Source organism: Rhipicephalus sanguineus, chromosome 1 (genome assembly GCF_013339695.2).
Source record: "Rhipicephalus sanguineus isolate Rsan-2018 chromosome 1, BIME_Rsan_1.4, whole genome shotgun sequence".
NCBI classification, from domain to species: domain Eukaryota; kingdom Metazoa; phylum Arthropoda; class Arachnida; order Ixodida; family Ixodidae; genus Rhipicephalus; species Rhipicephalus sanguineus.
In genome coordinates, this window is record NC_051176.1 from 246,591,795 (window position 1) to 246,614,226 (window position 22,432).

Sequence of the window (22,432 nt, forward strand, 5' to 3'; positions counted from 1 at the left end):
CACCGCGTGGCGAAGCCACGGTGTGTACCGGTAGGCGTCACCGGCTACGATATTACATTTTGATTCGGCTCGATTAGGTTGTCTGCTGTCTCTATTGCCGCCGTTTCTTCATTTAGTTTTTATCCTCGCGATAAAATGGATCTCTTCTTGTCTCTCAAGCGGTTAGTTCACTTAAGCCAATCGTTCAACTCTCGCTTACCGTTGCAGAATTCTTGACTTAAAAAAAATATTAAAAACGGCTTTTATACTGTAGTTTTACTTCTCTAATGCCCATCGCTAATCAGTGTTTTCACTCTCTATACTCACCTTCGTTACACTTTCGTCCCGTGCAGTTTCCTCCCTTTGTGATGTACTACGAGAGAAACGGCCAAACCCGCATCTACGGACTGTCGGCCTCGGGCATTGACAATGTTACGGCTGCCCTAAATATCAGGTGAGTTCGTCGACAGTTTGTTCGAATTAGTTGGTTTCATGGTCAACAACAGGAGCCTGCTTATTAATGCTCCAGCAGCAGCAGCAGCAGCAGCAGCAGCAGCAGCAGCAGCAGCAGCAGCGTTAGCATGTATACGTTTATTGCTGTAGAGAACAAGTTAAGCCCCAGAGTACGAGAATCGAACTTTCTCGACTTGACTGAGAGAATCGCGCGCGTTCGCCGCCTCGCTGTCAGTGTGAACACTGAATGATGCAGTGCCGTTGACTGTTGCGAAGAGCGCGCGAGTTGGCTGATTCGTAGTGACTCTATGCTTCGTTCCAAAAGGCAACGTCTTGCGGTGATTACCCAATCCGACATAGTCCGCATAGAAGCATGCGTCGCCTAAAAAGCGTGCAGACCTTCGCGCATTACTTTAAACCAGCGGTGATGTCGGTAACCGCTTTTGTTTCGCCGAATGTACGCATGCTCAGAAGGTGCTGTCTCACTGCGCCGCAGGTCAATGTGAACACGCACGTGGGTTGATAACGCGTGCGGTTCTGTACGTCATTAGTTATAAATAAAACTGTTTTCAGTCGTTTCAGATACTGAACTAATAGTATGACTACATAACGCGTGTAGTGACTAAAATGACCGTACAAATGACCGTGCTGAATTCCTAGTTTCCTCGAACGAAAGTGGGAAAGGAATGGTATCTGGAACACTCAGTAAGCGCACACCATTTGCTGAGAAAGGCTCGGGCGTGCGTTATCAGCCCGTATGCGTCACTCTATGACATCGCCGTGCAGCGAGATCGCCAGATTGCGAGTGCCATAAGGCCTAGCGCATGTTCGGTGAAGGAAAGATGATTGTCAACGTCGCCACACGTGAAAAGCAGTTCATTCTGCTCGTTTATTAGACTGCGCGCACACGCGCCACAAAACACTTCAGCAATGCCTTCACAGAATGTGTTCTTTTTTTATATAATTGTTGGGGTTTAACGTCCCAAAACCACGATTTGATTATGAGGAACGCCGTGTGGAGGGCTCCGGAAATTTCGACCACCTGGGGTTCTTTAACGTGCACCTAAATCTAAGTACACGGGTCTCAAGCATTTTCGCCTCCATCGAAAATGCGGCCGCCGCAGCCGGGATTCGATCCCGCTACCTTCGGGTCAACAGTCGAGCACCATAACCACTAGACCACCGTGGTGGGTCTTTTTGTTTGTTTTGTATCACCGGTGCAAAGCAATCATATGGTTCAGATGTATTCACATTCAGCAAGCGTGGATGTGTACCCCAATGAGTAAGACACTCGGCTAATGAGCATGGGGGCGTAGGTTCGAAACCCACTACCGCCAGGAGAACCCATGGTGTTTTAAATACTTATGGCGATTCGTCTTACATTGCGGACGTATGGACGCACAGGTTTCTCGTTAGTCGGCATAGAAATACTCACGCATTTCTACGCCGACTTGACTGATTACATGATATTATAAGGGGCTCTCGAAAGCACCGCGCCGTCCATGACTCTTCTTTCCGTGTGCGCGTCGCTTCAGCGTTATGGCAGCGTTTAAATTGTGGCAGCGGCGCACATTTACCATCTTTTTGCTTGAGTTCACAATGCAAACAAGTGACGGGGCAAGGAAAAAAAGCCGACGACAAGGACAAGTGAGCGCAATGTGTCGCTTGTAAAGGCGGAGGACGGAAAGGTAACGTCATTTTTTTTTTTCCAAGGATTACTGGGACTGCTGGGCCAAACGTACATTTTTCTATAGAAGAAGTCCTTGTTCTAGTCCTTGTCCCTTTTACACTATAGTAATTATGCCCTATCGAAAATCGAAAAATAGTTTTTGTCCTGGGCTTTTTTCACAGCAGATTTCGTTGGCAACACATGCTGTGTTTGCATTGCGGTGTGTGAGCTTGCCAGTTGGGTTTTGGGTCTGTAAGCTGCGGGTGTGCGCGTCAGTAGACCAGCGAACAACACATGCATGCTTGCTTGCTTGTTCTTGGCTAATCGCACTACGGGGGATTGGCCAAACCGGTGGCAAATAAGGAAAGGACATTTCAAGAAAAAGAAAAAAAAAAGTTCACATTTTACGCAAGTTTGGTAATACTTAAAAAAAAGATAAATTAAAAAGAGTGATAATAAGAATAAATTGTTTAGTAATAACAAAATAAAATGCAATACACGATAAAACTTCATCATGCACTGATGACGCTGGTCATCGTCATCTCCTTCAACGTGCCACGAAAGGACGCAGGGACGCCTCTTCTTGGTTACATCTTTTGCAGAAGTGTCGTAGATCTCGTTCTGACGTGTGTCAGCCCTCAGCAGTGCTCACTGGAGGCAGATCGTCGCAGTGAAGGTTTGAAGCTCGCGCCCATCTGCTGCAGGCGAGCTGACTGGACGAGTTAATGATCACTGACCAGGATGGCTGCACTTCCGCCTTGGATAAACGTGTCTTCAGGGCTCTCCTATATTGTAGCTATAAATGTTGGCGTCGGTCGTGGCGGATCGGTTGTCCTTGCAAGCTATATACACGAATGACGTAGCACTTCTGCGCAGGGTGTCGGAACGAAATGTTTTGTAGCGTTAGCTATACACTGGCCTAGCCGAGCCAGTTTCGCGTGGCTCCTCAAGAGCCGTGCTGCGCATGCGCGAGGATCAGTGATGTCACGCACCGGAGCCGGCACCTCCCGCGCACTCCGCCGCTGCCGCGCGCGACTCGCCGCCGCCGGTCTGCGCTTTTCAGAGGAGTGACGCTGTAGCCGTGGCAGACGTATCGGCGCCGGCGCGCGCGCAGCTATTCGCCTTCGCTGTGCAGTCTCCCTCTGACACTGCGCTGCAGCCGCTTGATAGCGCCTCTGACTGGCGTTTGCCAGTGTGGTATAGCCATGGAGAAGGAGAGCGAAAATGCTGCTCAACGGCGCAGAACAGCGGAGAAGCTTAACTCATCGGATACCGAAGTAGTTGCCTGGCAAAATAAATATACATGTGCCACATAATACGTATACCGCGTGTGTGTCATTGGAGCAGCAGTAAGCATGATAATCAAGCTAATCCTAGACAATCAGGAAAGCTAAGAATAATTAGCTGAACATTTGCTAACGCTACGTTATCCTGGCATAGCCGAGCTAAGCCACTGCAACATTTTTTTTCGTTTCGGTTTTAGTTTCGTTCCACTGTAAAAAGTTCCGTTCCGTTTCTGTTCCGGAACGAAAAAAAAATCCGTAACGGTTCGTAACGGTTTTTATTTGTATAGAAAATTTTGAAGTTAAAGTAACGATAAAAACGTAGGATTTGTGGTATAGTTACTTGCGCACCTCTTAAGAACATGGGATCGCGGTAAAATACGCTCTTCACACATTCTTAAGAGGAGTGCAAGTAACCATATACCACGAATTCCTACCAACTAGCACAAAACAGTACCCCTCTATTATAGTATTTGATTTTCTCAAAACTGAATTACGAATTTTCTGGGTAGGCTCAATTTGCCAGTGTGTTAAGGGAGTGAGCATGATCTCAGAAACAGCCTGTCATCGAGTGTACTCTCTGATATGCGACCGCTGTTCTGATAAAACATACTTCAGCGCCGAGAATGCGTTCTTCACGCTGGCCTTGACACGAAAGTCCACTTGCGTTAATATAAACAGCTCTGGTTGCCACTGTTTTCGTTTGTCGCAAGATTTTCACACATCTTTACTTTGGAATAATACTGTACCCTGAAATATGCATTATTGCTCACGTTGCATGTCCTCGGTTGTTCCACATCGCCAAATTTTTCCGTGAACCGAAAAACGATAAAAATATTTCGGTTTCCCCGGCTCCGGAACAAAATAATAGATGACGTTTCGATTACGTTTTCGTTCCGGTCAAAATTTCGTTTTTTTTCGTTTTTCGTTTTTGGTTTTCGTTCCGTTCCGACGCACTGCTTCGGCGTTTGTGTAGTCTTGTTCTGTTCAGTTGTGTACGTGTTTGCACGCCTTGCATTCTTTCACGATGACGTAGCGCTGAAACGGCACGAATGACGTGGCACTTTCGCTCGACGCTCGGCGACCGCGTGTCCGGAACTGCACCAGTTTCGCTGGCAAACATCAGAACACTTTGCACCGACACCAAAACGTGGCGGAAAGTATTTACAGTATGCTTGATACTTCCAGCTACCGCATTGTGAAACCTCCAGACATGCAGTGGGGGACCAAGAGTCCCGAAGGTGTGTACACCGGCATGTTGAGGGATACGTATTTAAAAGTGAGTGATTAAGGCATTTCTTACCAGGAGTCCGGGCTAACAATGTAAATGGACTTTCTTTCAGAGGGCGAACATTGGGTTTGGCCCATTCAATATGGAAGACTACCTTGTCGGACGTGTACGACTTCGTTGAAATAGGAATCACCAGCGGAGTCCAAGATGTCGCCACGGGAAACTTCCGCATTCTCAGCGCATTTGATTTAACCGTGAGTGGACTTCAGTCTCGTGCAAGTGAACGGGAAAACGCTCGTTAGCGGTCCCCATCGACGTTAAACTTGAAGCGTGTACAACACGATTCTCCAAAGCAGTTCAAAGGGCGTTGCCCTGATATAGGCAGTGCGCTGTGGTCTATTGCGAGGTGGTGTACTTGCTGAACGAGGTTACGCGTAACGATGATGTTCACGCATTTAATAATCCCCATGGATCGGTTACAGACGTGGACCTGCCTTTTGATCTCGGTGGCTGCACTGAGCCTCATAATACCTGCGCTGAGGCACATTTCTACAAAGGCCGAAGGCGACGCTCGAAAGCTAGCGAGCAAAGTTGCTTCAAACTTCTGGGCTTTATTCAGCAGTCTCGTGGGACAAGGTAGGTGGCTCTTTTTTGCTTGCAATAATTAAAGAAAAACTGTTCACTCCTTGCTTTATCAACGAAACACATACATTCTCACTGGTGTGTACGCACATGTCAACTCGTACAAAGCTTTTTCCTCATCCTAAAAAGAAAAAGACAAATATACTTTGACAGCATCTTCCTGTCGTATCTTCCGCCTGCACTACTGCTACAATGTGATGGTTAACGGCTCTGTTCTCAACGAATTTAACGTAATGAAAAAAAAAAACGATACCTAAATATCCTCGGTGCAGCATATAAACGCCTTCAAGTGAGCCATTCCTTCATAAACCGAATAGCTTTATAAAGGCTATTCGATTACTTCGACTATCATTGTTCGTGGTTCATGCAATTTTTTAGGTGCGTTATAGTGTGTCCTTTGGCTACGACAGTGGGACGCTCTCTCTTAATATGCTAAAATTCGATTCGCCGTTAAGGTGGTAAAATATAAATACGACGTAAAAGTTGCAAAATTGTGTCTTCGGCTGTACCTCGCGCCCTCGTGGCTATAGGTATCGGAACGCGAGCTCACTGCCAAGACTCACTTTCGCCAATTCTTTGCTGTGCTGGCTTGTATAGTTCAATTCGGCACCCGAAATAATTTAGTTCAGGTAGTCTTTTTCTCCCTTTAGTTTTTCTTCGACTGTACGCGCGAACGTAATCCGGTTAACTTTAATCGCTATGGACCACATTACTTTCACTGCTAAGTAGAACCGGCACTAAACCGTTATAGTTAGGGCTCCGTGTTTGCGGAGTTTATTTTTCTTGAAATTCGGAGGGTGTTATTCGGAGTTTATTACTTTTTTTTGGCGGGAATTCGGCGTTTATCGGAGCATACTTTTCGTAAATCCCCAATTCTCAGAAATTCGGAGTTTAATTTTGCATTATTCTCAATACCCCATATATCCTAAATGAACTGAAAAACAGTGTGAATGCAAAAACAACGCACGAAGCGTATTTTAGTTCTCTGGAAGATTTGAACACACAAACACATATACGCACAAGCACAAATACTTCAAATCAAAACACCTATCTTTATGTGTATTACAGCCTTAAAGCTCGCTGTCATAGACGCAAGCATATTTTACGAGGTCCATATATTCGATGTCGTCTGGCGCGCCCCACTGCCGCCAGGGGACCGTATATCAAGATGTCGTCTCGTGCTCCCGGGGGCCTTACATACGTTGACGTCTCTCGCTCCGTGCTCGACAACCTCTTTGTTAAATGTGTGATGTGTGCGGTAGTGACGCAGAACTATCGGTAAATTTACTATCGATAGCATCGATAGTTTTTTTGAAACTATCGATAGTGTAAACAAACTATCAATAGTGCTACTATCGATCGACAAACTATCGATAGTGCAACCGGTAGTACCATCGTTAATATTACTAGCGATATGACTGCCACGCATGTTTATTGCTTTCTTTTGATGTATTCGAGTTTCACCCACAAAAACTGTTAGCAACGTTTGATGCAGACCACGCCGTAATGTTTGAGAAGCTTAAAGATTGTTTGAGATCATTCTGTTAAGATTACGCGCCGGACGCGAATAGTCAAGTTTATTTGAGAGCTTACGCTAGCGCCAGCGATAACGTTGGAAGGTTCGATGGCTGATGCATAAAAGACGGCGCGTTCCGCCGATGATCAGATTACTCGACGACCGACGACTGTTTTCGCCGCCGTCAGTGCGCAGCGTGTATCGCTTGCATTTTGAGTTTTGATTTTCTGGGCACAAGTTCGCCCAAATAAAGAGCTCCGTATTTTCCAGTCTTGCTGCAGCTTTCTTTACCGTCCCAACCACGTGACAATACTATCGATAGTGGTGTGAATAATGATGATGTTGCTGGCCGGTCATATTGCCAAAATATTTGCGATAGCCTACTATCAGCTTCACTTAATTTATGAGCAATTTCAGGCGAGAGAAATAAACTATTTCTGCAGTGAAAATGGCGGAATCTGTCCATCAATACATTCACATCCAAAAGCAACCAGTTACACCTTACAATTAATAAACTTAGTTCCTGATATTTTTTTTATTTTGAAATCATAAATGCGATATAAATTTGTAACCGCGCAGTTCCACCACGTGTAACGGCTTCCTTTGTGCTACAGCTGAACAGTTTGACTTTGTGATCATGTGTCAGCAAAGCACTCAGGTAAAGAACACAAGCATGTCAACTTTCTTGCCCTTCAGCCTGCTCCTCCGGCTCCACTATGTCACGCGCGTGGGGAACCAAGATGTTCTGCAATGAGTTCGCGCTGTTGATTTTATGCTATCGGTAGTACCATCAAATTTACTATGGATAGCGCTATTGATATTATTTTTGTAGCGTTAGCTACACTTGCCTAGCCGGAGCCGATTTCGCATGGAGGGTCATGAGTAGGGGTGTGCGAATAGTGAATTTCGGAACCGAATCGAATACGAATCGAATAGTGATGACAGCGAATCGAATACGAATACTAATCGAATACTCTTCGAATAGTTTTCGAATAGTAAGGCAACCGTTTTCTAAACAGTCCTAGAATTCCACATTTTATTTGAAACAAAGATTCACAAACTTTCATTAAAGAATACACCAACTGTGAAAACTTAGGTAAGCTCGTATACAGCAGAGCCAGAGCCTTCGAAATATTTTGTAACTGTTGGTTGAAATGCATCAGTATCTACAGCAATTAAGTTGATACCTTGTCGCCAGCTTTTAAATAAAATTGAGACATACAATCTAAACAATATTGAACCGAAAACCACGCATACAGCTAATTATGTAATGAAACAGATAAACCTGTCGTCACAGCATGGACCTCGGCACCAAGAGCATGTAAACGCCAGTGTTGAAAGCTGTATCTGTAAGATCGATTTACGCAAACACAACACTTGCGTTCGCTGTTATTCATGAAACTGAATGCAGCCGTAATCCCCACCTTCAGTTATTACAAGATGAAGACAGCAACTCATTATTGCTAAGCAGCTGCAGCGTAATAAAAACTGACTAGAGCTTTCAGGAAAAACGCCTTCATCCGGCAATCATTAGAGCGTCGGTAGTGTCGTAAAAAAGCTTGGGCTACATGCATGTTGGTAATTTAGTGACTAATAGAAGAACAATGACTTTTAGCTGCCCCAAGGTTTCGTTGTTTTAGGGCTTCCCCATAGGGGCTGATTATTCGAAAACTATTCGAAAAATATTCGGTATTTCGAGTATGTGCTATTCGATTCGAGTGTAGAATCGAGTAGTATAATATTCGATTCGTTATTCGAAATTTTCGAATATTCGCACACCCCTAGTCATGAGCCGTGCTGCGCATGCGCGAGGATCAGTGATGTCACACAGCTGAGTCACTGGATCTGGCATCTCACGCGCTCTCCGACACCGCCGCGCGCGGCTCACCGTTGCTGGTCTGCGCGTTCGGGAGGAGTGGCGTCGTAGGCGCAGCAGACACGCTGGCGCCAGCGCGCGCGCACAGACTCCGCCACCGCCGCGCGCGGCTCGCCACTGCTGGTCTGCGCCGCATTCGAGAGGAGTGACGTCGTAGCCATAGACACAGTGGCGCCGGCGCGCGCACAGCTATTCGCCTTCTCTGTGCAGTCGCCGTCTGACACTGCGCTGGGGCCCAGGGTTGCCACTGACTTTCAAGTAAATGTCGCCAAACGACGAGCAGTAAGTCGCCAAATGTCGCCATATTTTTAGAAATTTCGCCAAAAAAGTCGCCATTCTAGATATGTGCGTCATACGAGTACTTAGTAATAAAAATTTCCTCTCACGTATAGCCCCGTAGAATACAGTACCATCCAAGATCATTAAATTACATTGACGTTTCTCAATGCCAGTCGTATCGGCCGCTTCACCATGGGAGTCAATGGTGCTGCTTCTCCGACTAGCCGCAAGATGTGCGTGGTGGCGCAAGGGTGAATGAATGAAACGCTCATGATATCCTTCCATCCCTGTCCGCTCGTTTCAAAGGTACATGTGTGGTAAACCTAGGGCGAAAAGCGTGAAAGCGTTGTTTGTAGACAACTTTACGTACCCTTATATGAGTTAAAAGGATTAAAAGGTTTGTTGAAGGTAACACGACAGCTGTCTTACAGGAACCTATCATTACGGAGTCTTACACCTTTTCAGTGGGAACTAATATGATACCGGACGCTATCGACCCTTTCTTATAGTTACCTATATCTACATGCGTCAATCCGATGCGTTATGAATGAACAGGTAGGCAATGTAAAGTGTTATACTATAGCAATTGTTTTCATTGTATACGCTCACCGAGAACAGTGAAAAATGCCTCAATAAATATTTTTTTTTATTGCACAAATAGCCGCGTATCCGCCTCTCTTCGCTATTCCAAAACAGTCTTTGCCAGGTGAATTAAGGGTACTGCCACAGTGAATAAGTCGCCAAGCTGTTCAGAACAGTTGGAGCTTTGGCGGAACAAATGGTCGGAACACGCGGCCAACCCGTCGTCTCGCCCCTTCAGAAGCGAAACTTTAGAGAAGCTTAAAGCGCCGAAAGCTATTAACTTATAGTCAAACAATGCCCCTCGCGGTTTACATTTTGCTAGAATGTCTCTGGGGGACGTTCCAGTATACCTCCTGCATCTAGATGAATTGAGGAGATACACACGAGTTACAGGACGGACATACGGAATGACGCGTAATGTGTACATTCTACTGTTGGGTCTAAAACCAAGAAAAATAGAAAGAATGTTGCCGTTCATTCGTTGGGAAGACGCTGAGCTTAGGATGTATAAGTCAGTGGAGACCTAAGCCGAAAATCGCCAAAAACTCGCCATGTCGCCATTCATAAAATCAAGTCGCCACGGGTCCCGGTCCCTGAAATTCGCCAATTTGGCGAGAAGTAGCCACCATTGGCAACCCTGCTGGGGCCGCTTGATAGCGCCTCTGACTGGCGTTTGCAGGTGGGCAACGCCATGGAGAAGGAGAGCGCAAATGCTGCTCGACGGCGCAGAAGAGCCGAGAAGCTTATCTCATCGGATCCCGAAGTAGTTGCCTGGCAATTAGCGGTTCAGCGTACGAAGAATGAACAGAAGAAGGCTAATAATCCTAGACAATCTGCAAAGCTAAGAATAATCAGCTGAACCTTTTGCTATTTACCATCGATAGTTCGATAGTGACTCAGCTATCGATAGTATCGATAGTACTATCGATAGTTCTGCATCACTAGTGTGCGGTCTACGAGATACTGACGTGAAGTAAAGTTTGTATTGGCGAAACTGGCCGATTTATCAATGAACACTTAGGTGGCTTCCAAACGAAGAGCTACATGTCAAACGACAGAGTGGCGCCCGAAATTAATTTTACGGCGTTCACAATGAACCACTATGCGAGTGATGATAATGGTAAGCGTTGTTTATCGGCGCAAGGGCCAGGGCTGGCCAAAGAGCGCGAAGCACTTGATCGTGAATTTCGAATATAACAATTAATAGCAATCGGTAGGTGTAATATGGCTGTATATGAACATAAAGAAATACACTGTAGGCTTCGCAACATTAGTACAGAGGTACGAAGATCGTGTTAACGATTCGTGCATGCAGTGAGATGCACGAATGCTCCTGGAACGTGTGCAGTTGCGCACCTGAGGCCTAACACGAGCATAACTTGTCAAATGATTTTAAGCGAGGTGGACCGAGGTACATTTGAGAGAGGGAGAGAATCTCATCAGCAAACCAAGTACGTACAGCATAAAATTAGTTTCTCGGTTAGGAACATTACATTGAACACATATAGTTTTGGGTGCACGGAGGTGCAGGGACGCCAGGAGGACGCAGCTTTTGACGAAGGACGACTCGCAGGCACAGCTGCTTTCGGTGACCGCCGTAGCCCGCGTTACGTGTCCGGCGCGTGGCTTTTGGCCAGCCTGGTGATCAGCACGTACTTCACGAGCCTCATCGTGGCCGCCCTGACGGTGCACACGTCCTTCGCTCGGATCGATTCGCCCGAGGACCTCGTCAAGAATCCGCACCTGACGCCGCTCGTGCCTGCCGGAACGCAGGTCGCCACCGTCCTGCAGGTGACGAGAGCTCCTTTTGGTCCACTATAGTTCGCTGCATGTGTTTGAACGGTCACATTTTTTTCAATACGCTCTAGTCTCCCCCCTCACTTTGAATATTAAGCAGGCTGAAGCAGGAAATGCGCAGGCTATAGACAAGGGGATACATAACAGGTGGTGTAACCAGTGTTGTACGGAACGGCGTTCCAAGGAACGACGTTCCAGGAACTAGTTCCTTTTTGGAGGAACGGAGGAACGCCGCCGTTCCATTGAGGATCGGTGGAACTGTAACGGTAACTCGTTACGTTTACGTAGGAACGGCATAGGGAACGGCGTTCCTTCTGTAAACGTTCCTCGACAATGAACAGGTGCCCGCACACAGTACATCATGCAGAACAAGGTGGATGGGCGACCGCGTGAGGCGCAAGAATCTACCGTTCGCCCGTCACTTGACTATGCTGCACCTGGTTTTCGCCGGGAGCGTAGGAACAGCTGATCTTTTTTTCTTTTTGTCTGAGCCAGTCTGACAGCAATCACGGGTCGTTCTGGAGTGTAGACACACCTTGGAGAACTCTTACCTAAAATTTGAGAATCATCGAACCCCACTGTAAGGCATGCCGCCCGGAAAGGGCACGCCATATTTTTACCTCGGCAACTTGTTTTAGTGTTGTTGTTTTTTTTTTTTTGGTGGAAGAGGGGGGGCTGCGTATTCGGGCGGTTCTGCTGCGCGTCCTCGTGGCCTTGTCGGCATAGGAAAAAGTGGAGGAGCCAACTTACCGTAGTCGAGGCGCCTACGCGTGGTTCCGCAGAGTTTTCGAACGGCGCGAATCATCGTAGCGAATCTGGTGTTTGACGACGCGCATGGGGCAGAGGAGCCAATGACAACGCCAGAGGTCGCAGAAAATGAGTGAAGCACCGACATACCAATCACCGACATACCAATAGCCAAAACTTAACAGTGGCGAAGTTACACTTCGGTTCTACCCCTTGGGAGTGAGCGCCTTGCCGCCTGCAGCGTACTCTTGCGACGCTTTATTGGTTTTATGTTCGCGCGCTGCCGACTGCGAAGCTGCAGCCCAGTTGCTGGGAATGTTTCTCTCTTCGCATGATGTTTAGCGGCTGGCTCGATCGTGCCTTTAGTTTCACGTGCATGCCGCCGTCATCTAACGACACATCTATTTTTTGACACCCGGTTGCGTGTATAGCGGGGAAGAGAACCGAAACGCAGTGGACGCGGTTGCTGCAGTGGCGCCTGTCCGGTGCCTTCGATGGTTTCGTTTGGGCAGGCATCCGCTCAATATCCGAGTTATCTCCGCAGCTGTCGGTCTATAACTTTTATTATTGTTCAGTTCCACAGCCGCCGCGCCGATGATGTCTGTCATGCAATAAACGATACGCGTACATCCAGTGCTACATTTTTGTTGCGCCCGATGAGCCTGCCCTCGCTTTTACGACCACAGTTGACTTGTACCTATTTGTGTACAACACGGCAATACCCTCAAGCACTTGATGGAACGGCTCTTCAACATTGCCAACAAAGTGCTGACGAGAAAACAGGTTCCTTAGTCGGATACCAACATCGAGATGCAACTCTTGCTTACCAAGTTGCGAATATGCATCCTGGACATTATCTTTTACTCACACTGCGATATTAAATCGGCACTCAGTAAACGCCTATGCATTGCTATTTTCTATGTGGTTTCCTGTGCAAGAAACTTATTTATATTGGTGCATGTGTGGGAATTTCTATTTAAATATCTGAAGCTCAGTATTCTGAAGGCGCATTTGAAGACTGACGTAGAAAGTGTCATATATTCTGTACTTGTTATAGACGAGCACGAAAGTTGCAGTTAGACATATGTCAGTAGTATGACCGGTGGTCTCTAAAAGAATTCGTCTAGGAGCGTTTCTTTAGATTCATTTTATCTACATACAACCGACTACCGGCGATGTCAAATTCGGAAAAGATATGTAGCTTAATGTTAGCTTTAAATTACTACCTTTTCTCGCCTCAGGGTTACCCGGCACTATATTTTGATTAAAAATTCGAATGTAACGTTAATGTAACGACACGTTCCAATTTTCGAAATGTAACTGGAACGAGTTCCTTTCCCGCTAAAGGAACTTGTAACGGGAACTCGTTCCAATATTGGGAAGGAACGAGGAACGAGCTTTCGTTCCTGTTTTAGAGGAACGTGTACAACACTGGGTGTAACATAAAATATGCCCGCGACACAGGTCAGATTGACGTGTCGCTGATGTGCAATGAGAGATAACACCACTTCGAAATGCAAGGCACAAAGCCTTTACGGGAGGAGCTTTTTTTTTCTGGCCTGCAACTATGTTTAGGAGCAAGGCTTAGGACGAGAAAATAGGGAGCGCGCATATTTATGTAACGATGGTAAGGTGCACCGAGCTATGCATACGCACGTGTGGCAAGTATTTTAAAGTTTATTATATATCCCGGCCTCGGCGGCGGCCGTATTTCGGTGGAGGCGAAATGCAAGAGGCCCGTGTGCTTAGATTTAGGTGAACGTGAAAGAACCCCAGGTGGTCGAAATTTCCGGAGCCCTCACTACGGCGTCTATCATAATCATACCGTGGTTCTGGGACGTAAAACTCCAACATTTAAATTTAAAAATTGTTATCACACATATTAAAATTGATTAAATACAGCCTCTGATTTTGCAAGGCGTATCAAATTAGAATTAGTTTTAAGGATGACATCTGTTTCATGGTATGCGCCGTCGAACTTGCGATAAAAAATGAAGTGATGTTTCGTTTTAGTTTTTTTTTTTTTAAACGAAACACCGTTTTACGCATTCAAGCATTAAGATAAGTGCACACTTGGGGGATTAACATCTCGAAACTGGTGTCACCCTACAGATTCGCTCGAAGTGAGTGCGCTTTGCAGAGTCGCCCGTAAAATTCGCAAATGCCACCATACAATAATTAGTTATAGCTTTATTAGTAAAATTAGCCTAATTAACTAATCACCCATTTAGATTTCTCATACAAGTATTCTGCATAATTAAAATAAAGCAGCCGTTGTAACGGCGTATGCAGTTGTATTCATGCGACTACGGTAGTAAACATTTTTATCCAATAGTTGACTACAGAGGTGAAGTAAACTATGGGTTGGGGCTATTCGCTTTCAAAATTTTTGACGTTCCTTAGGCCCACGTACTTTGTCTTTTCATGGTGGTCGTCTCTCACCGGCTAAAATACTGTTACAGCGTTGCCCCGCCACAGTGGTCTAGTGGTTATGGCACTCGACTGCTGACCCGAAGGTCGCGGGATCAAATCCCGACCGCGGTGGCTGCATTTTCGATGGAGGCGAAAATGTTTGAGGTCATGTGCTTAGATTTAAGTGCACGTTAAGGAACCCCAGGTGGCCGAATTTTCCGGAGCCCTCCACTACGGCGTCTCTCATAATCATATCGTGGTTTTGGGACGTTAAACCCCAGATATTATTATTATAATGTTACAGCGTTATCGTTCAGCGCAAGATGTGCCTTCACATGTGGGAACAGAACCGCCGATTCTATCGCGATAGGATCTTGTCTGTAATCAAACAGCATGCCCAGCGCGTGTTGTGGTATATCTTTTAGAACGTGCGCCAGTATCATCGATTGCGCTGAAGCGTACGACGAGGAATGTATAACCAGCCGATGTTCATTCAGATATCGACGACTGTGCACGCCTAGTGCTTTGAGCGTGTTTTGCTGGCCATGCCAAATTTTTAACTTGACAGCAGACTTAACACTATAGTACCATGATATGCTACAATTTGTGCGAATGGTCTTTAGACATTTATGTATACGTACACAAGATTTCGCGTTGTAAGCCCAGCGGTAGCAAACTGGTGATATATGATTTCCCTTATTTTATTTTATTTTTATGGCAAAGACACACCCTCATGTTTATCTTAGATATCACCGACGCCATTGAAACGATACAATGTCCATGTTTGTTATAGTGCGTTAGGTGTCTTCTTCATGCGCAGTACGCGAAGGACGGAGCCTACCGTCAAATACAGAACATGGTGGAACGACATCAAGGCGTCAGACCTGTCAGCTTGCTGTACAACCAGAAAGACGTCGAGAAAATACTGCAGAACAAAGCAGTCTTGTTGGTCGGGAAACTTGCGGCCAAGTACGAGCTGAGGCATTACTGCTCGATCCTGCGGGGCCGCTTCTACATAAGCCGGGACTACCTGTTTGTCTGGAACAGCATTTGGGCCGCCAACAAGGACTTTCCTTTGGACTTATTCAAGGAGATCAACAAAAGGTAACCGCACGTACGGCACGCTGGGAGGTGCTTGTGCATGTCATGGGCTAGCTTCCTGCTGTATATACCCGCGGCTGCCAGCACCATGGTTGTAGGCTTGACTCGTGTCCACTCATCAAGAGCACGTCCTGCCTGTGTCCCTGTGGCTCAGCCTTTGAAGGTTGAGCAGTTCTCGATGCTGGTCAATCAATCATAGCGCATGCTCAGCTGTGAGCGGTGCATGCGCATGCGCTATTCTGAGCCATACTTGTGCAGCATCTTATGCGTCTTACTGCGTTTCCGTCAAATAATCACGTACGCCCAGTGGTGCGGCGACTGTGGAAACAGCGAACCTTATGGCCTTCCCCTCCTATTTTCGCTCAGTTCCCTTTCTTACCCCCTTGTTATACCGTAGTATTGCCTTATCCTTTCCCCTCCTTCGTTCCCTCTTCCTCACTCTCAGTTTCCTTTCCCACCACCTTGCTATTACACTACAAATGGCTATGCTATGCTTTCTTTCTCTCTCTTTCTTTCTCTGCCTATTTCTTTCTCTCCATTTTTATCTGTTTCTATCTCTTTGTTTCTCTTTCTTTCTCTTTGTCTTGTTCTATCGCACATAGCAACGCAATCATATCGTTCCCATATATGCTTCCTCTGTTAGCGTGCATGGATAGCCGAGTGTTTACGACGCTCGCCTTCGGACCGTGGGTACCCGGCTTCGAATCCCGCCTCGCCAAGAAATATTACTTCGTTCTATTCATTTCTTCTCCTCCTCTCCACTTCTCCTCCTTCTCCTTTCCTTCCTCCGACGCGTTGCTAGGCGACGCATGGTGACGTCATCGCTCGGCGAGGTTTTTCTGCGAACGGCCCAGCCTCCGGCTTAAGCAGCTCCGCTTTTAAAAAAGGAGTTGGGTGTGTCCAGATAAGATAGAACACGAGGTCCCGGTCACCATTCCCGATTGTGATGAAATTTACTGTAGGTCTAGGCATTACACCCAGAACAATGGTTTCGCAGTTAGTTTTGCGAAAAAAAAATTGTTCGCCTGAAAAAAAATATATAAATTTTGGCCGCAAAAAACGCTTTTCCGCCAATTTCGCGATTTCTGAATTTTGAGCGCACCTAGGGAAAAAACGGTGAACTTCTTCGTCACAATATTTATTACCCTTAAAGAACAAGTGAAATACAATCTTATGAGTCTATTATTTCTCTTGCTTGTCGAAGCACGTTTGAAGAAAAAAATCACAAACTTGGCAAATCGCACAAAATACCTCTATTTCAGGAATTTATTGCTGCAAGCAAGTTAAAGTGAGGATCATAAAACTCGGCACATATTAACTTTGATACTTTCGCTCTCTTTTAAAATAATAAAATAATTTGCGTGGTTTTATCATGCTCCGTTTAACTTGATAATTGGGCTGAAACATAAGTGATTTACCAAAAACGCCGAACTTTGAAAATGATTTTCTCAAAAAGGCCATTTTTAATTTTTTTTTAAATCCCTCTGATTGAAGTCAAGGACGTCATCTACCATTGTGCAGAAAAAAACGTTGCATTATTTTGGTTGCTAACAAGTTACAGTGCGTCAAATGTGACCATGCCAGCCTAGCGGCCGCGTCGTTCGTTATGGGCCGAAACTCGGATATAAGTTGCTCAAAAATACTTGTACGTCACATAATCACAAATCAGCAGAGAAGGAATGAATCACTGTGAAAGTTAAAGGCCGTTAAGTGCCAACAAATGTCATAGTATGCAACGAAAACTCTGCCGGCGATTTCCCAGTGAGCGCCTCCAGTAGTGCGCTCATGTGTTGCTTTCTCTCTTCGGACGGCCTAAATATAATTAGGTTAATTCTATGAGCAACATATGGCACAAAAGAAAGCCATTGACTTCTAAAGAAAGCTGTCATACGTGCTTCCGATGGTCGAGCAACTCAAACTGCAGTTGTTCATCTCGTGCCAGAACACTTCTGTCAGCCGGCTGCGAAAAGAAGTGTGTCCAAGTCCTTTACTTCATTAAAGAATCGCTTTTACAATACTGTATTGTTGGGCGTCCGCAGATAGAATATTCAACGCAAGTCGAGTGTTTATCACGATATTATGCGGCTTCGGACATAACAGCAGGGAAAAAAAATACATCTGTGCTGTATTGAAGGCGCTCACTGGGAAATTGCCGGCACAGTTTTCGGTGAATACTATGACATTTGTTGGCACTTAACGGCCTTTAACTTTCACAGTGATGCATTCCTTCTCTCGTTCGTCCTCTGAGCGCAGTTTGGCGCGCAAGCGGAGCTCATCCACAGTCGAAGCGGCACTCATGTAATGTGAGTGCCCGCAGCATCGAGCGGCCGCTGCTGCGGGTTTGTCAAGCGGCTGATTCCAAGACAAAGCTTGCTTAACCATGACACCGGGCTGCGCATTTGTTGGTGTGGAGCTGCTGATTTGTGATTATGTCACGTACAAGTATTTTTAGCAACTTATATCCGGGTTTCAGCCCATAACGAACGACGCGGCCGCTCGGCTGGCATGGTCACATTCAGTGTTGTACACGTTCCTCTAAAACAGGAACGAAAGCTCGTTCCTCGTTCCTTCCCAATATTGGAACGAGTTCCCGTTACAAGTTCCTTTAGCGGGAAAGGAACTCGTTCCAGTTACATTTCGAAAATTGGAACGTGTCGTTACATTAACGTTACATTCGAATTTTTAATCAAAATATAGTGCCGGGTAACCCTGAGGCGAGAAAAGGTAGTAATTTAAAGCTAACATTAAGCTACATATCTTTTCCGAATTTGACATCGCCGGTAGTCGGTTGTATGTAGATAAAATGAATCTAAAGAAACGCTCCTAGACGAATTCTTTTAGAGACCACCGGTCATACTACTGACATATGTCTAACTGCAACTTTCGTGCTCGTCTATAACAAGTACAGAATATATGACACTTTCTACGTCAGTCTTCAAATGCGCCTTCAGAATACTGAGCTTCAGATATTTAAATAGAAATTCCCACACATGCACCAATATAAATAAGTTTCTTGCACAGGAAACCACATAGAAAATAGCAATGCATAGGCGTTTACTGAGTGCCGATTTAATATCGCAGTGTGAGTAAAAGATAATGTCCAGGATGCATATTCGCAACTTGGTAAGCAAGAGTTGCATCTCGATGTTGGTATCCGACTAAGGAACCTGTTTTCTCGTCAGCACTTTGTTGGCAATGTTGAAGAGCCGTTCCATCAAGTGCTTGAGGGTATTGCCGTGTTGTACACAAATAGGTACAAGTCAACTGTGGTCGTAAAAGCGAGGGCAGGCTCATCGGGCGCAACAAAAATGTAGCACTGGATGTACGCGTATCGTTTATTGCATGACAGACATCATCGGCGCGGCGGCTGTGGAACTGAACAATAATAAAAGTTATAGACCGACAGCTGCGGAGATAACTCGGATATTGAGCGGATGCCTGCCCAAACGAAACCATCGAAGGCACCGGACAGGCGCCACTGCAGCAACCGCGTCCACTGCGTTTCGGTTCTCTTCCCCGCTATACACGCAACCGGGTGTCAAAAAATAGATGTGTCGTTAGATGACGGCGGCATGCACGTGAAACTAAAGGCACGATCGAGCCAGCCGCTAAACATCATGCGAAGAGAGAAACATTCCCAGCAACTGGGCTGCAGCTTCGCAGTCGGCAGCGCGCGAACATAAAACCAATAAAGCGTCGCAAGAGTACGCTGCAGGCGGCAAGGCGCTCACTCCCAAGGGGTAGAACCGAAGTGTAACTTCGCCACTGTTAAGTTTTGGCTATTGGTATGTCGGTGATTGGTATGTCGGTGCTTCACTCATTTTCTGCGACCTCTGGCGTTGTCATTGGCTCCTCTGCCCCATGCGCGTCGTCAAACACCAGATTCGCTACGATGATTCGCGCCGTTCGAAAACTCTGCGGAACCACGCGTAGGCGCCTCGACTACGGTAAGTTGGCTCCTCCACTTTTTCCTATGCCGACAAGGCCACGAGGACGCGCAGCAGAACCGCCCGAATACGCAGCCCCCCCTCTTCCACCAAAAAAAAAAAAAACAACAACACTAAAACAAGTTGCCGAGGTAAAAATATGGCGTGCCCTTTCCGGGCGGCATGCCTTACAGTGGGGTTCGATGATTCTCAAATTTTAGGTAAGAGTTCTCCAAGGTGTGTCTACACTCCAGAACGACCCGTGATTGCTGTCAGACTGGCTCAGACAAAAAGAAAAAAAGATCAGCTGTTCCTACGCTCCCGGCGAAAACCAGGTGCAGCATAGTCAAGTGACGGGCGAACGGTAGATTCTTGCGCCTCACGCGGTCGCCCATCCACCTTGTTCTGCATGATGTACTGTGTGCGGGCACCTGTTCATTGTCGAGGAACGTTTACAGAAGGAACGCCGTTCCCTATGCCGTTCCTACGTAAACGTAACGAGTTACCGTTACAGTTCCACCGATCCTCAATGGAACGGCGGCGTTCCTCCGTTCCTCCAAAAAGGAACTAGTTCCTGGAACGTCGTTCCTTGGAACGCCGTTCCGTACAACACTGGTCACATTTGACGCACTATAACTTGTTAGCAACCAAAATAATGCAACGTTTTTTTCTGCACAATGGTAGATGACGTCCTTGACTTCAATCAGAGGGATTTTAAAAGAAATTAAAAATGGCCTTTTTGAGAAAATCATTTTCAAAGTTCGGCGTTTTTGGTAAATCACTTATGTTTCAGCCCAATTATCAAGTTAAACGGAGCATGATAAAACCAGCAAATTATTTTATTATTTTAAAAGAGAGCGAAAGTATCAAAGTTAATATGTGCCGAGTTTTATGATCCTCACTTTAACTTGCTTGCAGCAATAAATTCCTGAAATAGAGGTATTTTGTGCGATTTGCCAAGTTTGTGATTTTTTTCTTCAAACGTGCTTCGACAAGCAAGAAAAATAATAGACTCATAAGATTGTATTTCACTTGTTCTTTAAGGGGAATAAATATTGTGACGAAAAAGTTCACCGTTTTTTCCCTAGGTGCGCTCAAAATTCAGAAATCGCGAATTTAGCGGAAAAGCGATTTTTGCGGCCAGAAGTTGTATATTTTTTTTCAGGCGAACAAAATTTTTTTCCGCAAAACTAACTGCGAAACCATTGTTCTGGGTGTAATGCCTAGACCTACAGTAAATTTAATCACAATCGGGAATGGTGACCGGGACCTCGTGTTCGATCTTATCTGGACACACCCAGTTGCGTTATATGCAAGTCATTAGAGGAAACGTGTTGATTAACAGAAAAAAACAGAATCACTGATCATGAACTGCTTCAGCAAAAGCGGCTCTTCAATGCCGTATCGTAACGAAGAATAAACTAGAGGGAGAGACTAGCGCAGCCACTACGTTGCGACAATTGTGTTTCTGTTACAACCCGTTTATGAAACCCCGCAGTAAAATCAGTTACGACAAGTATAGCAGCCTGCTAGAATTTCACTTCTACCCGCGCATCTCTGCACGCGTGCTCGACATGGCCGCTGTATACATATACTGCGTCCGTCTCTGCACAGGATCAAGTGGTGGATGGAAGCCGGCGTGCCGGCGCTGCATTCGTACGTGCTAGATCCGCCCGGCGGCTCCTGCTTCGCCGGAAGCCAGGCCTCGAGCGTCTACCAGTTCGGCAACCTGCGTTTCGAGGATCTCACTGGGCTGTTCTTCGCTCACCTGGCCGCCTTGGCGGTCGCGACGGCCGTCTGTGTGCTCGAGCTCTGCCTGGGCCGATGGGCCTGCGTGCGGTCGGAGTGAGGGCAGCACTGAAATTGCCTTCCAACGCCACACACTTTTCCAGCAGGGGGGGGGGGGGGAGAGAAAGAGAAAAGAAGTGTGCTGTCCTTACCTGCTGTTGTGGTCTGCAGTGTGGCACTGAGTGGCTACTCAATGTTCAAAAGCACCGGAGGGCTCCCGCGCGTCAGTAGCCGCAGGGCTTGTTGTGACTAAAAAAAAAAATGGTTCTTCAAAGCAGAGGCTACAGTCAAACGGGGACAATTGGTGGACAGGTCACGTTGTCGTGAACGGGAGGGAGAGCAGAGTTCCCAAATCATTCTCTTACTCAACACACAAACACATACCACAGAGACGTATAACGGGGCTATGCGCAAAAAAAAAAAATTTAAAATAAATAAACACACAAGTAAGAAACACACGAGGGAAGCGCCTTCTTCCGCACGAAGCCAAAAGACATCGAATTTAAGCCCATAAATCTCTTAGCAGTAAAAGTATTATTTACATGCACACACTAATGCCACGTCGATAAAATAAACCTGGAGAATATGAAAGCAGACTTCGCAACTAAAGCTAGCTATGCGAATCAAAATGTAATAACTCTGTTGCTGCAATTTAATCTCTGGGGTTTAACGTCCCAAAACCACGATATGATTATGAGAGACGCCGTAGTGGAGGGCTCCGGAAATTTCGACCACCTGGGGTTCTTTAACGTGCACCTAAATCTAAGTACACGGGCCTCAAACATTTTCGCCTCCATCGAAAATGCAGCCGCCGCGGCCGGGATTCGATCCCGCGACCTTCGGGTCAGCAGTCGAGCGCCATAACCACTAGACCACCGTGGCGGGGCTGTTGCTGCAATTTACGTACGACAGTTGAAGCACACCTCAGTTTAGAGAGGCCTGACCATTGACTAATAAGTACTTTCTTTGGCAACAGAAAAAAGAAAGCATGAGTGCCCAACTTGGCAGTGTAGCTTCTTGCGCGCGTGGAATTTAACTGTACGCCACCCTGTCATGCTGACGCTCGGGGATTTATCAACTATGTATGACACTTTGCGCGCAAGGCCGGCTTAACCGGACGGTTATGAACATTTTCAAACTTTTCTGTTCTA

The 22,432-nt window shown here is 46.2% G+C and overlaps 1 protein-coding gene across 1 annotated transcript; it reads left to right on the top strand.

Annotated features, from left to right (window-relative positions):
- The first annotated feature begins 266 nt into the window (after positions 1–266).
- Positions 267–21,387, top strand: LOC119387915 (glutamate receptor ionotropic, delta-2). Its single transcript, XM_049412677.1, has 7 exons — positions 267–433; positions 4,573–4,667; positions 4,730–4,869; positions 5,098–5,251; positions 11,084–11,301; positions 15,287–15,570; positions 21,108–21,387. The coding sequence occupies exons 1-7, from the start codon at positions 267–269 to the stop codon at positions 21,340–21,342; spliced, it is 1,293 nt and encodes a 430-aa protein (XP_049268634.1). The 3' UTR covers positions 21,343–21,387.
- The last annotated feature ends 1,045 nt before the right edge of the window (positions 21,388–22,432 follow it).